Source organism: Lonchura striata, chromosome 19 (genome assembly GCF_046129695.1).
Source record: "Lonchura striata isolate bLonStr1 chromosome 19, bLonStr1.mat, whole genome shotgun sequence".
NCBI lineage: Eukaryota > Metazoa > Chordata > Aves > Passeriformes > Estrildidae > Lonchura > Lonchura striata.
Window position 1 is genome coordinate 2,943,524 of NC_134621.1, and position 14,315 is coordinate 2,957,838.

Below are 14,315 nucleotides of genomic sequence, written 5' to 3' on the forward strand. Positions count from 1 at the left end.
TTTAAAAAGTGACTGAAGTTAAAGGCTCCAAAAATTCCATAAGGTTCAGATGTTTTCTTCTGTGTCTGGTGAAAACAGCCATTGTCATTTGCCCCACAAAAGAGTGGTCTTTGTCTTTTCAAATAAAAGTGGGAAAATTGCCATTGCTGCAGCAGCTCCCACCAGAGAAGGAGATCCACCATAAAGGAAGGAGAGAGCGCTTGGGATGAAATTGCTTTTCTTTCCCAGTCTGGGTTAGGTTTGTTTTGTTTTGTTTTGTTTTGTTTTGTTTTGTTTTGTTTTTGTTATAAACTCTTAAATCCTAAGGGGAATTGGAAAAAATCTCTAGTGATTAAATAATTTTCTTTCTTGTAAAGCATGTATGGAGTTTTGCAGTGACAGCCTCTGGCCCAACAAGAAAAAGGCTGCTGCCTTTCCTAAAACTCCCATTTCCCATGTTTCTGAAGAAAGAACTGTGTCACTGAGCCTGCAGCAGCATTTCATTTATAATAAAAACACCCAAAGCATTAAGAACCACAGGATTACAATGATTTAGGAATGACAAGTGACCCCAGGGTACACAGAACCTGATTTCCTGGAATGCAAAATAGCCAAAGTAAAATAGTTTTCAAGGAACTCTCCACATGTTGTTTTTCAATTACAGCCCCACTGACTTCCCTGTTGTTATTCAGCCCTGGCCTGAGATGCTTCAGATTTACCTGAAGTGACACCAGTCATGGAATTTGCAAAGTCTCATCACCCAGATTCTGGTCATCTCAATTCTCACACACTTCTGTCCCCTCTGTGGCTGGGGACACAAGATGTTTTTAATCTCATGGCTTTGGGAATCCCAACTTTTCAGTGCTGAGGACAGCAAATAACTCTCCCTCATGCAGGAAACAGCCTGAGCTGCCTTACAGCAGGTGTGCACAGCCTGCACACAGGGAGATGTGCTTAGGAATGCTGAGATCCCAACCCCAAACCAGCACCTCCCAAATTCCTCTGGGTGAGCAGCAGGTGAAGCCACCCCTCACAGGTAACCTAAAGGCTGTGCCAGCCCCAGGCAGGGCTCTGTGCTCTGGACAGGCAGCAGGAATCCCCTTCCCAGGTGAGCTACCAGCTGAATTTGGCTTTGTTGCTAAAGGAAAACCCATGAGGACAGTCCCCCTGTTTCAGAAGGAATGGGCAACATTAGGACTATTTGTAATGCCCAGTTTGGAGTCTGTGCAACACTGGAATATGACAAAGTGATCACTGATCACACAGTCCTGTGGTTAAAAGCAATATGGGCAAGGTGAGTTACTCATTCCCCTGCTCCCCAGAAAGAGAGGGCTGGCTCCAGCACAGGAACACCTTCATCCAACTCCTGAATTTTTCTGTTGGCTGAGCTCACAAAATCCAGCGTGTCCCTGTGCCTGTGCTGTTGGCACTTGGTGTCTCTGCCGTAGCACAAGCACACCCCAAAGTTTGGTGTGGGACACCCAAGGAATGCAGCCCTGCAGGGCTGCCATGGGACTCTGCTCAGGCAGATGGGGGCTGGAATAAGCAATGAAAAAGTGGAAATGACAGTTCCTTACACTGCTGCTGCTCCCGAGCTCCCTGGGCATCACCAGCTGCTGACAGGAGTTTGTGCAACTCCTACCTTGCTTTTCTTATTCCCAAGAGTCTGTCCCTGAACAAGAAAGAAGAATATTGACCCCAACTTCATCCCCACAGCTGGAAACTGCTATTTTCAGCATCTGCCCTGATAAATACGCCCCCTGAGCTGGGTGAAGAGACCAGGCAAGGGGAAACCTGAGGAAGGTCCATTTTTAATAAGCATTTATTTATAAACTGACACTTTACAATTGTTTAAGTGCTTACAGGCATCTCCGGGATCTGTGGTGAAGGTTTACTGTGAGATGCCAAGCAGGGAGAAAATGAGCAGAATACATTGAGGCAAAACAGATTTGATCAAATGTCATGAAAAAATTTGTCTCTTTTATGACGAGTTTCATGATATTGGATTCAGTAATTTTTCTTAGAGCCTCAGGTCTTTGCGTGATAGGATTATAATTTTTTTATTTCTTCCAAGGTAAATTTTCAGGTTTGTCAAGCTCTGTTGACTCTTAAGAAAAGGACCAACTTTTTCAAGAAGAAAAAAAAAATCAGTGGCAAATTCAAACCACCTTAGGTAGAAACCTTAAAAAATTACAGGGGTTTTAAATTTTTTTTAGGTAACCCTGTAGTTTCTGACAGCTTACCTGGTGGCTTTTGAATGCTTGGAGTTCAAAGTGCTGCTGCAATGAATTTTAAAATAGAGACTTTAAGCTTGATAGAACAGTAGTGCACCGTAATGTAACAGGAAATAGGAAAAGGGGCTTAAAAGTCTCTTTACACGCTCCAGAAACAGACAACGTTAACACACAGGGCAAACCCAGGGCTGGCAGCTCAGCTGAGTGATCCGGGGCCAATTTCAGATTTCTGCAGCTCTGACCCAGCTGTAGCCCCAGGGCAGCACTGAGAAGCCACACGAGAGAAACGGTGTGCGGAGCTGGAGCCGAAACTCAGCCAAGCGTGGAACCGGTTTGTGGCAGAACTGAGCAGAGCATCCACCTCATCTTCTGCACCCCAAACCCTGCAGGATTTGTCCCGAACGGCTGCTGGCTCCTGGCAGGACCCCCCCTGACATCCCTCAGCCAGATGGAAATCCAGGCTCATCTTCACGGCGTTGGGATTCGCACGACTTCTTGCCCCTCAGAGAGCACCGAAAAGGAGTTCTCAGAACCCTTCAGGGCTAGGGGGTCTCCAAAGCCCTACCTTGGCCGGACGCTCTGCTGGTCCTGCGGGTTGGCAGCGCCTCCTCTTCCTCACTTGTCCTTCAGCGTGGCCATGCCCAGCGCCTCGGAGCTGTAGTCGTACTGGTTGCTGGAGGACATGGAGCGGCCCCAGGAGCACTGCAGGTTGGAGCCCCTCTTGCGGAAGGAGGACGTGAACCTGTAGAAGTTGCGGTGCCTGTTGCGCAGGTACTCCCGGTAGTTTTTGGTCAGCAGGGTGTAGAGGAAGGGGTTGATGCAGCTGTTGCTGTAGGTCAGGCAGGTCACCAGGTAGTTAATGCACTTTTGGGTTTGGGTGGTGAGCTGCAGGGAGCTGCTGTAGAGGCGCACCAGCTGCCAGATCCAAAAGGGCAGGAAGCAGGCCCAGAAGACCAGCACGATGCTGAAAATCATGATGAGGACCTTCTGCCGGGGGGACCTCTTGCTCTTCTCCTTGTGAGGGGGGTTCCTCTGGGACTCCAGGTAGGTCCTGGCCAGGCGTGTGTAGAGGAAGCCGATGATGATGCCCGGGGCCATGATGCTGGTGCTGAAGAGCACGGTCAGGTAGGTCCTGTAGGCGTCCACGCTCCAGGTGGGCGCACACATCCTCTTCACCTTGCCCTCCGCTTTGCCCCCCTCGGTCAGCGTGACCATCAGCATCATGGGCAGCGTGAGCAGCAGCGACACCGACCAGACAGCCCCCGCCGTGACCTTCCGGTAGCCCCGGGACCGCTTCAGGGTGTCCAGGGGCCGGGTGACGGCCAGGTAGCGCTCGGTGCACATGAGGGTGAGGGTGAAGATGCTGGCGTGCATGGTGAGCAGGTCCAGGCTGAGCAGGATGCGGCACCCCAGGTCCCCGAAGTACCAGTCCTGGGCCAGGTAGGTGCAGACGATGAAGGGGATGGTGGAGAGGTAGAGCAGGTCGGCCAGGGCCAGGCTGACGATGGAGCTGTACATGGGGGCGGCGCAGCGCGCCGAGTGGCACATCACCACCAGCGTGTAGACATTGCCGGCCACCCCGGCCACGTACATCACCGACAGCACCGTCCCGAAGGCCGAGGGGATGAGCAGCGGGCCGCCCCCGGGGGCACCCCCGCCGGCCGCCGCCGCCGTCCCGTTGTCCCCCGCCGCCGCCGTCCCGTTGGGCTCCATGGGCGGCGGCGGCGGCCCCGGCCCCGTCGCACCGGCCCCGGAGCGCCCGGCCCGGCGGCCGCTCCGCCCCCGCGGGAGGCAGGGCCGCCCCCGCCCCGCCGCTGCCCCGCTCCGCGCCCGCGGAGACCCGAGCTCCGCCCGTGCGGGGCCGGCAGCTCCGGGCAGCGCCGAGAGAGCGCCGGGCACGCTCAGCCCCGGCGGGGAGGCTGCGGAGAGCCGGGAACGGGGCTGTGCCAACCGGGAACGGGCTGTGCCAACCGGGAACGGGGCTGTGCCAACCGGGAACGGGGCTCCCCGAGCCGGGAACGGGGCTGTGCCAACCGGGAACGGGCTGTGCCAACCGGGAACGGGGCTGTGCCAACCGGGAACGGGACTCCCCGAGCCGGGAACGGGGCTCCTCGAGCCGGGAACGGGGCTGTGCCAACCGGGAACGGGGCTGTGCCAACCGGGAACGGGACTCCCCGAGCCGGGAACGGGGCTCCTCGAGCCGGGAACGGGGCTGTGCCAACCGGGAACGGGGCTCCCCGAGCCGGGAATGGGGCTGTGCCAACCGGGAACGGGACTCCCCGATCCAGGAATGGGGCTCCCTGAGCCGGGAACGGGGCTGTGCCAACCGGGAACGGGACTCCCTGAGTCGGGAATGGGGCTCTGCCAACCGGGAATGGGGCTCCCCGAGCCGGGAATGGGGCTCCCTGAGCCGGGAACGGGGCTCTACCAACCGGGAATCGGGCTTTGCCAACAGGGAACGGGACTCCCCGAGCCGGGAACGGGGCTGTGCCAACCGGGAACGTGGCTCTGTCCTCCGGGAACGGGGCTCCCCAACTTGGGAACGGGGGTCTCCGAGCCGGGAACGGGGCTCTCCCAGCCGGGAATGGGGCTCCCCAAGACGAAAACGGGGCTCTCCCAGCCGGGAACGGGGCTCTCCCAGCCGGGAACGGGGCTCTCCCAGCCGGGAATGGGGCTCCCCAAGACGAAAACGGGGCTCTCCCAGCCGGGAACGGGGCTCCCCGAGCCGGGAGCGTGTCCCGAGCGCTCCGTGTCCCCGCGGAACGAGCCGCGCCGGGCAGCGCCAGCCTCCGGCAGCTGCCTGGAAGTTTTCCTGGCCGCTCGGCTGGAATTCGGCGCTTCCCGGCCGCGGTGGCATCGCTGGCGATGGGGCTGCGCGCTGCGCCTCGGCTGTGACAGGCAGAGAGGCAGCCGCGCTCCGCAGGTGCCCCGCGCGAAGCGCTCCGGATGCGCTCGGAGAGAGCCTGAGGTGGAGGTGGATAGCGAACCCGGGCTGAAAGAGCCTCCTTTCTCCCTGGAAATAGCTCGTATTTTGAGTTTTGCCCTGAAATGCATGACAGTGCTGTCATAAGATTTAAAATTGGAGCTTTAGCGGTGGCTGGTTCTTGTGAAGAGGGGGAGGCACAGAGTGGGATGAATATAAGGTTCACAGAGACAACTTTTCCCCTTAGGCAAGAAGTGTGGGGACAGCTGCAAAATCAGTAAGCACCTTACATTTCCATCTTATTTTAGAGAAAGCAGAGAGAGGGCAGTCCATAGTCAAAGGACAAATTTCCAAGGGTACCAGAATGCTGTATTCCCTCAGCTACCATTGATTTCCAATAGGAATTAACTGGCTTTTATGCCTTCAAGCATTTCTGTTTAAACCAGAGTGCTAAAATGACTGATATATGTTTATTTCCTTGTTTTAATCACTCTTGAAAGTGCTTTTGTGCAAACTGCTGTCTAATTCTCCACGCCATGCTACGAAGCCGTGAAAGCCTCGTTTACTTGTAGGAGCAGGATTCAGCCCTATAAAAATATTGTCTTGAGCTCTTGATTGTAATCTGCTGTGTGGTGAACACACAAATACACAAATACACAAATACACAAATACACAAATACACAAATACAGCCCTGTTTTCCTTCCTGGTGCTGCTCATTCGTGTCTCTCTCCAACACGCTCCAAACGCTCAAAGCCATATTCAATAAAGGTCTGGCTCAAACATGCTGGTGAGGGAGAAGAAACCAAACTGAATTCTCTTCAGGCAGGGGGTTTCTTTATCAGATTCAGCCATGCACTGACAAAGCTCAGGTCCAAGGGCTGCGGTGGAATTTGCTTTTCTCTGGAAGTTTGGACTCGGCCGGTGCCAGCGCCCTCGGCAGCCCCGCATTCCTCTGCGGCAGCTGGACACAGCAGCTGGGAATGCAGGCGGATGCTTCACCAGGGCCAAATCCTGCCTGCATGGCACTCAAGGGGATTGACTGCCACAGACTTCAAGTGAGATCCATTTCTGGCATAAATAGATCAACTCTGAGAATTAGGTTGCGTGCAACTTTCGCAGTCCTGTCTCCTTTTGTTTTGAAGTTGTCCTCTGGTTTTTTATCTGTCTTCATCTAGTGGCCAGGACAGAGGGAAAACAGAGAACAGATATTTTGTTTTCTGCTGTGTTACCTGATTTGTTTTGGGTTACCACACGAAGTGTTAGAGGTGAACAGATATTTTGCTTTCTGCTGTGTTACCCGATTTGTTTTGGGTGATCACACAAGGTGTTAGAGGTGAGCAGAGTAATATGTTCTTCTAGACAGAGAATTACTTCATCTGTTTAGTAAATAGCTAATTTCAACTTTCCAGTTTTCCTTCTAGCACAAGAATGTTTAATTAAGCAATACCAGGCATCAGTGAGCCTGAGAGAGACTTGTTTTCTTGAACATCTAGGATACACAGATATATCCATGGGAACTTTGTCCTGTTAAACTCTTCAGATATAGTTTGTTGCCTGAAGTTGTTCTGCAGCACAGCAAAAGCTGTTATCTGAATAAAAGGCACTTCTGCTCTCAGCATGCACTGAGCCTCCTCTGGACACCCACAGGCATTAACAGAATATTTCCTACTGGGTGCAACTGGGCCTGGAGCGTGTGAGAACTGTGATCAATCAGAATTAAAAGGGGGATGATGTAGGAATCTGGAATACTGATGATTTGCCTGTGTACACAAGGAACACATCTTTCATCAGTGTGGGTGGCAAGTTACCAGAAGAAGAGGTGAATTTCCCATTTTTCCAGCTGTCTAGGTAAGGACTGCAAGTGCTTTTATGGAAGATGAATTTTAATCAAACAGGAATAGGGAGGTCAGTGTATAGTTACTGTCAGAGTAAATCCTCAGGGACTTGCACACAAAGCCAAGTCGTCAAGGATCAAATTGTCTCATGAACCTCAAGATCTGTTATTCCCTATGTGGTTTTCTTGTAATATTCTAAAAAGTATTGGTGTGAAAATGATAAATAACTTAGAATCATAGACTCATGGAATCACCAAGAATGGTTTGCGTTGGAAGGGACCTTAAAGATAATTTCATTCCACTCCCTGTCATGGGCAGGGACACCTCCCACTATCCCAGACTGCTCCAAGTCCCATTCAGCCTGGCCTTGGACACTTCCAGGGTTGAGGCAGCCACAGCTGCTGTGGACAATACCTTGCACGTGTACTTCAGGTGCAAAATTTCCCCTCTGGAGCCAGGTATGGCTCATGCTGAGCATTCCCAGCCATTTTAAAATATAGCTCCATGTGGCATTTTATTCACTGCTTTGAACAGAACTTTTTTAAAGGTGCTCAGCACCTAATTTTAGAACTTCCTAACAATTTTTTCTTCTTGTTAGGAAGCAGACAGTAGCAGTCTACATGGTGAGGGCTGTTTGAGCAGCATGTCCAATTTTCTTCTTGTAAAGCCCTTGATATTCTCTGTGAATAACTGGTCCTCCGTTGTTTGGCTGTGAAGGTCGTGGCATATATGGTGGGCAGCTGAAAGCTGTTGCCTTGGCAAATTGAAAGGCAGCTCTCCTTGCTCCATTCAGCTGTGACAGGATCCAAACTGAGTGCTGTCTGGGCAAATGAGTGTTTGGAAGCAGAGGCTCCCTGTTAGGCACCATCTTTGTACACATTGTCCTCCTAAAATACCTTTTGGGTGGAATTTTATTGTTGAGAGTAAATTTTGACTTCAGGATAGGGAACATGTGAAATGCTGCATCTGTGTCCTCGATGTGAGCTTTGGGTGGAGGTGCTGTGGATGACAGGTCCAGCCTCTGGCTGAGTTTGATTTTGGTTGTGCAAGTTCTGCCTGGTCAGCTGGGCACTGATGTTTCTCGTGATACTCTTGTGGCCAGTCACCACATGGATGATCCTCTTCCCACCAGAAGTGCAGGAAGTGAAAAGATTTAATTGATCACTTGCCAAAGTATCAGGAAAGCATTTTGCTTTGGCCAAGTTCAGAGGGGTCCTGACAGAGTATCAGAGTGAGAAGGGCAGAGGGAGGGATGTCTCTGGAGAAACCCAGGGCTGAGGTTTGTTAGATCCTGAGCATGTGCTGTCAGATGAGATCCATACATTCATTTCTTAATCCTAAACTTAGGGGCTCAGTTATCATCTGGTAGCACAGAGCCTGTCATTGGAATGCAACATTGCAGGGGAAGGGATGACAAAGAGGAATAGAAAGCAACTGCAGCTCAGTGTCCCATGGGACAGCCAGAGCCTGATTTGGCTGTGCTGCTGATTCAATAACCTTTTCTCAGGTTACCACCCACTGGTGTAAAATCCCTGCAGCTTGGCCATGGGGTCTCATTGGAGCAATGTTTATGCTCTGCAAAAAGCACAGGCACTTGTCACTCTCTGAAATTGTTTCTGAGCCACTCATCACTCAGGTGCAGGGGATTATCTGGGAGCATGGAATGTGCACACTGACTGCAGCAGAGTCACTCTGCTGCGCAGATATGAGGAAGAGCAAATTTGATCCCCAACTTCTGAATGTGTTAGCATCTATGTTTACATCTGTCCTATAGAGTAGAATATGCCCTTAAATTGAAATTTAAATTTGCAAGTATACTTTACTTCAAAGCTAGAGATTTCTCCTCTCCCTCAGAGGTTTGAGATGCAAGTGTCCTAGCTCTGGAGGAGCCACTGAGAGAACCCCCTGCAAGATCCCTAAAGAGGACTGTGTAACAGGTTTCAGTCAGCATTATTTCAGGAATGTACTTGAATGGCTTTTAAAAACCCTCCCAGATAAAAAGAACATAAGAGGGACTTGTACTTTTAATCACTGCACTCCTGAGCAAGTGCCCCGTGGCTCCTGATGCCCAGTGAGGACAGCAGGTCCCTGGCAGGGCAAGGTCTGAGGTGCCACCTGGATTTGTGCTCTCAGGGGATGTGGCTGAATCTCCCTTTGTGGGCAGCTCAGGCCAGTTTTAGGAAGGCACTCCCAGGGTCACTGGGCCCAATTTTATGTCATTTCAAGCACCTATGTGACAGACATGAGCCCAGAAAATCTGCTCCTCACCTCTCGTGCATCCAAAACCATCAAACAGCTTTGGGGTGCTGCAGTAAGCCTGAGACCTCCAGTGCTGAAGATAACACCTGGCAGAGAACACAGTAACCACGGGAAAAGGTGAGGACAGCAATGGTTTTGTCCTTGCTTTTTGCAGAAGATAAAGAGTGTAAATTGTGTGCTGTTACAGTGACTTTCAGACGTTCTGGATTTTTAGGATCTTCTCCTTGTGTTAAAGCGTTTGAGATCATTTTACAATGGAAAAAAAAATACATATTAATAACCCCAAGTCATTTCCTGCAGAAACTCAAACCACTACCATTACACTTAGATCTGAATTCTTTCTCCTCTCCTGAAAGACAGAATTGTACACAGAAAAAAAGAAAAAATTCCTCTTCCTTTACCATGCGTGTGAGTGCAAAGGAGACTGTCTTGGCTCCAGGGAGATTTTTATTGTTACATAATACAGCATCTGCACAGACTGGGCACTGCAGTGATGGTGCCAAAGAGCAGGCAGAGATCTGGCCTGGAGAGCACAGGGTGGGGCTGGGGGGAGCAGCAGGTTTGATTTGGCAACCTGAGTTACCTTTTGTCTTGCTGAAGGAGCTCTGGGAGCTCAGTGCAGTGTTGCTTTTGGTACTTGATTTGTTTTTGTTCAAGGTGGGAAGGCTTTTATTCCTATTAAATGGCCTTTTCTACTTATGGAAAAATTAGAGATTTTATATCTGCAGATTTCTCCCTCAAGAGAGAGTTTGGCTCTTCCCACAGGCTAAACTCCACTTGGAGTGTGCAAATCCTACAGCACGCTCTCATCTCCAGAACTCAGCCTGTTGTGAATAAAGAGCTTCAGATGTTGGGAACTCACTCTTTTCTCATGACTGCTGTGATATTTCTTGGTCCACACCGAGCTATTGCCTCCAGGTGAACAGTGTGCATTTCATGGAGCTGTGAGAGGCACTGCTGGGGATCTGCAAGGATGATCCAGAGTGGTGGAGAGGGAAACTCCTGCACTGTTTTGGAGGAACAGTTCATAGAATGGATATTGTTTCATATTGGTTTATAGGAATTATATAAAAACTCTTGACAGACGTGAGAAAAGGATGGAAGCCCAAGGAATCTCCTTTTGCCAAAGAAACAATTCCTGGTCAAGCCTCATGCTTGGTGTCTGGGTTGGAGCTCACTTGAGCCAGTGTGAGCTTTTTCCTGGATTTCAGTGAGATTTGGAGAAAGCCATTGATTAAAAACCGAACAAGAACAGAGCTGGGTCCAGCTTTGGGGGTGTTTAACTGAGTGGTGCTTCTGGCTTGGAGGCTGGCAGCACAACATCCTTTTAAAGGTGGATTATTTAAACTCCTGCAACTGCAGCCATGCTCAGAGCATGGCAAAGCAGGGCTGAGAGCTCTCCAGGAGTGCTCTGACTCCTGGCACAGCTCTTGGGCTGAGGGTGACAGCTCTGTGTGTGCCTCAGAGCCTCTGCTTAGTCACTTCTCTCCTCATCTTTACCTTCCCTTACAGGTTTCTTCCTCCTGAAAGCTCAGAGAAGCTCTTGGTGCAGGTGTGTGTGCTATCAGAAAAGGAGAGAGCACAGCGCAGGGGATCTCACTGCTACCAGTTTTATCTGTAAGCTGACTCTTGTCTCCACATTCTAGTGCCTCTGGGGGAGCTGGGAACCATTTGTTATATTTTCATTTTAATGTTTCTCTGACTTATTTATGTGAGGATGTGTGTCAGAGTCTATCAGTGTCAGCTGCTGCTGCTGAAGGGGGATTTCAGGCAGTGAAACTCCAGCTGTGTGGGTACCTCTGTCAGCTGTAGTGAGAGCAGTGAAGTCCTTCTGATGTTTTTCCATTGCATTTGGATCAGACTTTGCCTCTCCAGATCTGTATTAAACTTGGTTATAAAAGCCTTGAAATGGAGCAGAGGGTTTGCTCCATGTGCTCTGCTTCCAGCCCCAAAATTACCTTCAGAAGAGCTTTGTCCCAGTCCTGTTGTCACCCTGGGCTTGGCAGGGCTGTGCTGCTGGAGCCCCATGAGCTGCTGGCCGGGCTCTCTGGGGTTTGCTGGGTTTTCTTTGTCTGGAGAAGCCACACGGTGCCATGGCTCTGTGTCACCAGCTGCCAGCTGTCCCCAGGGGCTCCCTCCTGCACGTCACTGTGCCACATCCTCACCACCAATGATAAACAGAAGCACTGGAGAGGAACAATGATAAAGGAAATACAGGGATTTTTTTTCTTTATTGGAGGGGGTTTTGGGCTATTTTTTTAGTTTGTGGCTACTCGTAGATGATCAGAAAATCAGTGTTCATAAACTCAAAGCCTTAAGAACTAAGCATTAGAAGCACAGCTTTTTCCCTGCAGGCTGCAGAGAGCCAGGTACATTTGCAATTCTTTGCTAATAAGCCTGGGACTAGATCAGCATATATATTTGTAAAAACACAAATACTTTTATTACTGAAGACAGCCCAGAGCTTAGGCCCCTTCAGTTTGCCTAGAAAATGGAATATTTGATCCTCCCCCACTAATTGTATGTTTTTCTTGTCTCCTGGCAGTCTGCACAAAAGCTCTGAAGTATGTGACATACGACAAAGAGAACACCAAAATCTGCTGTGCCATATGATCAGCTCACATTGCAGTGGGCATGTTCCTGGCTCCACAAAGCTTCACAGCCATCACACCATTCCCTGCTTCCTGATGGGAATTTGTGCCTTTAACTGTCTGCAGTAAGTCACAAGTATTTCCTCCCAGAGCATGCAATGTTCGTGCTTCATTTAAATCTAAAATACACCTGGGATTGGGGAGAGGGGTTGGTGATCCTGGGCGCTGCTGTTGTTTGTCAGAGTCCAGCACATCCCTCTGGCTGCCCTGGCTGGCCCCAGACCCTGGCAGGGGGCTCACAGACCTTGGCATGAAGTCAAAAACACCTGTGGCTTTGATTTTAGCCTGTGGAAAAAGCTGCCAACTCTGTATGAGGAATTACAATCCACAAGGGTTTGAGTAGTGTGATAGTTGGATTGACACAGGGTGAAAAAGTAGAATTTTGGGGATTTTTAGAATGGGGTTCAGGGGGTCAAGATGGAGGGATTTGGGTGTGTCCTGACCTTATTCTCCTTCTTCTTGCCCTCCATGTCTTGCTGTGCTGGTGACACTTTTCTAGTGGTTTAGGGTAGAGGTCACTGTCAAACATAAATGATAGATATTGGCATGTTATTGTAAACATGATATATGTAGTTTTGAATATAAAATGTAAATGCCACCCAAGACTAGGGCAGAATGCCATGGTCGACCTGCTAAACAGAGCTCAGCAGGTCAGAGAAAGAATGTTCTAGATAAGGGAAAATAAACACCCTTGAGAAGCCAACCCTACCCATTCCAGAGTTCTTCTTTGGCTGCATGGGCTGGGGAAAAAAAGACGTTTACAATCCTGGGGTCATCCCAACACCCAGACTCCAAGAGTTGTTGAGACAGGTCCAGGAGAGACACTTGGGTGATGCACCCTTCCCCACGAGGTGGGTTTGATGTAATAAACACAGCTCAGAGCCCAGTGAGCGTTGAGCACAGCTGTGCCAAAAGATTTGAATCCTCCTTTTTCCCATCTGGGTGAGGGGTACGGTGCCAGTGTGGGCTCTATAAAGAGCTGTGCCAGCTCCTGTCATCCTCCCATCAGCAGATTTGCTGCTGCACTGGGTCAGTCATGACTGTCAGTGCCACTCTGGCCGTGGTGACACAGGGATGTGCAACTGCTCTGGACAATCAAATGTGTCTCTGGAGCAATAAATGACACCAGCCACTTCAGTCAGCTCTGCGAGATCAAGAGCAAGGCGTGACAAAAAGAGAGTCCAGATGATACAAGCACAGTTGTTTATAAACCTTTATTGTTCGCCGTGAGCGATCAGCAAATCTTTGACTCCAAACTGCTTCTGTCAAAGCTCAGCACTATTAAAAGAGGGGATTTATCTTCAGCAGGATTTTCCTGCACTGGACTCAAGGGGAGAAATGAAAGATAAACATCACTCTGACAGGGAGGGGAGTGTGGTCAGTGCAGCTGAATAGCTGCAGGCTTTTTGTCACTGTGGGTGGGGAGCAGAGGGATCCCGATGCAGGAGGGAGGAAGCTCTGCATGGGGAGTCACTGAGCACAAGAAAATGCCACTTCTCAGGGGTGTTTTTGTCAGGCTGACAAATGCAGCCTTTTTGCCCCCATTAACCACAGATGCAGGATGCTCTGTGGCTCCTGACCCTCCTCCTTTGCTGTCAGTGAGCTGCAAACTCGCAGCCCACAGTGGGGAGGTGAGAGCAGGTTGTGCATCCTTGGCCCGAGGTACAGGAATTTGTGTTTGCAGCTTCTGGGCAGAGACACAGTGAGTGCATTCATGTTTTTAAGAGATACACCTAGGCTTGGAAGCAGGACTGCTGCTTAGTGCTGTCAAGTGTTGCAGGAGAGTTCCTGTACTCAGAGCTACAGTTAGAAATAGAAATATCTCTAAGTTTGTGAAAACAGGGTCAGGAGCGGGTGTGTGCGAGGTGTGGGACCTTGGAAAGAAAAGATGAGAGGTGGTGTTGGAGTAAGGAATTGGACCTGACAGGTTTTCATCACAGCCACCAATTAGGGGGTGGATTTTTCTGCTGAAGAGCAGAAAAGGGGCTGGGATTCCTGTGCCTTCCTCAGAGCAGAGAGGGTGGATGTGTGGGGACACAGCTGCCAGCCAGCAGTTGTAGCTGTCAGCCTCAGGGGAGATTTGACTGCTTGGAAAGGGCCCTATATTGTACCCCAAAAAGCGTGGATGGGAGATAGGTAAAAAACAGGTTCTCTGCTAGGGGTTATAATCAGCTTTTCTCTTCCAGGGTTCAGGCTGGTGAGCTGTGGGCTGAAGCATCTTTCCCAAGTGGGAGAAATAGCAGAGAGTATATTGATTTTTTTTCCACGTTTTTCTGTTCCCCTCACCCCTTCCTAACCTGCTCAGAAACACCTCACCATTTGGAGCATGGAGTTGAAGAAAGGTGGGAGAGAATCTGACAGACCTGCTGGGACTCAGGGTGGGCTCCCAGGACTTTTCTTACATACTGGTGGAACATTGAATGCAGGCACTGA

General features: G+C 50.2%; 1 protein-coding gene across 1 annotated transcript; it reads right to left on the minus strand.

Moving 5' to 3' along the window:
* Positions 1 to 2,828: 2,828 nt before the first annotated feature.
* On the minus strand, positions 2,829 to 3,926 carry LOC110473344 (urotensin-2 receptor). Its single transcript, XM_021535798.2, has one exon. The coding sequence runs from the start codon at positions 3,924 to 3,926 to the stop codon at positions 2,829 to 2,831; it is 1,098 nt and encodes a 365-aa protein (XP_021391473.1).
* Positions 3,927 to 14,315: the final 10,389 nt, after the last annotated feature.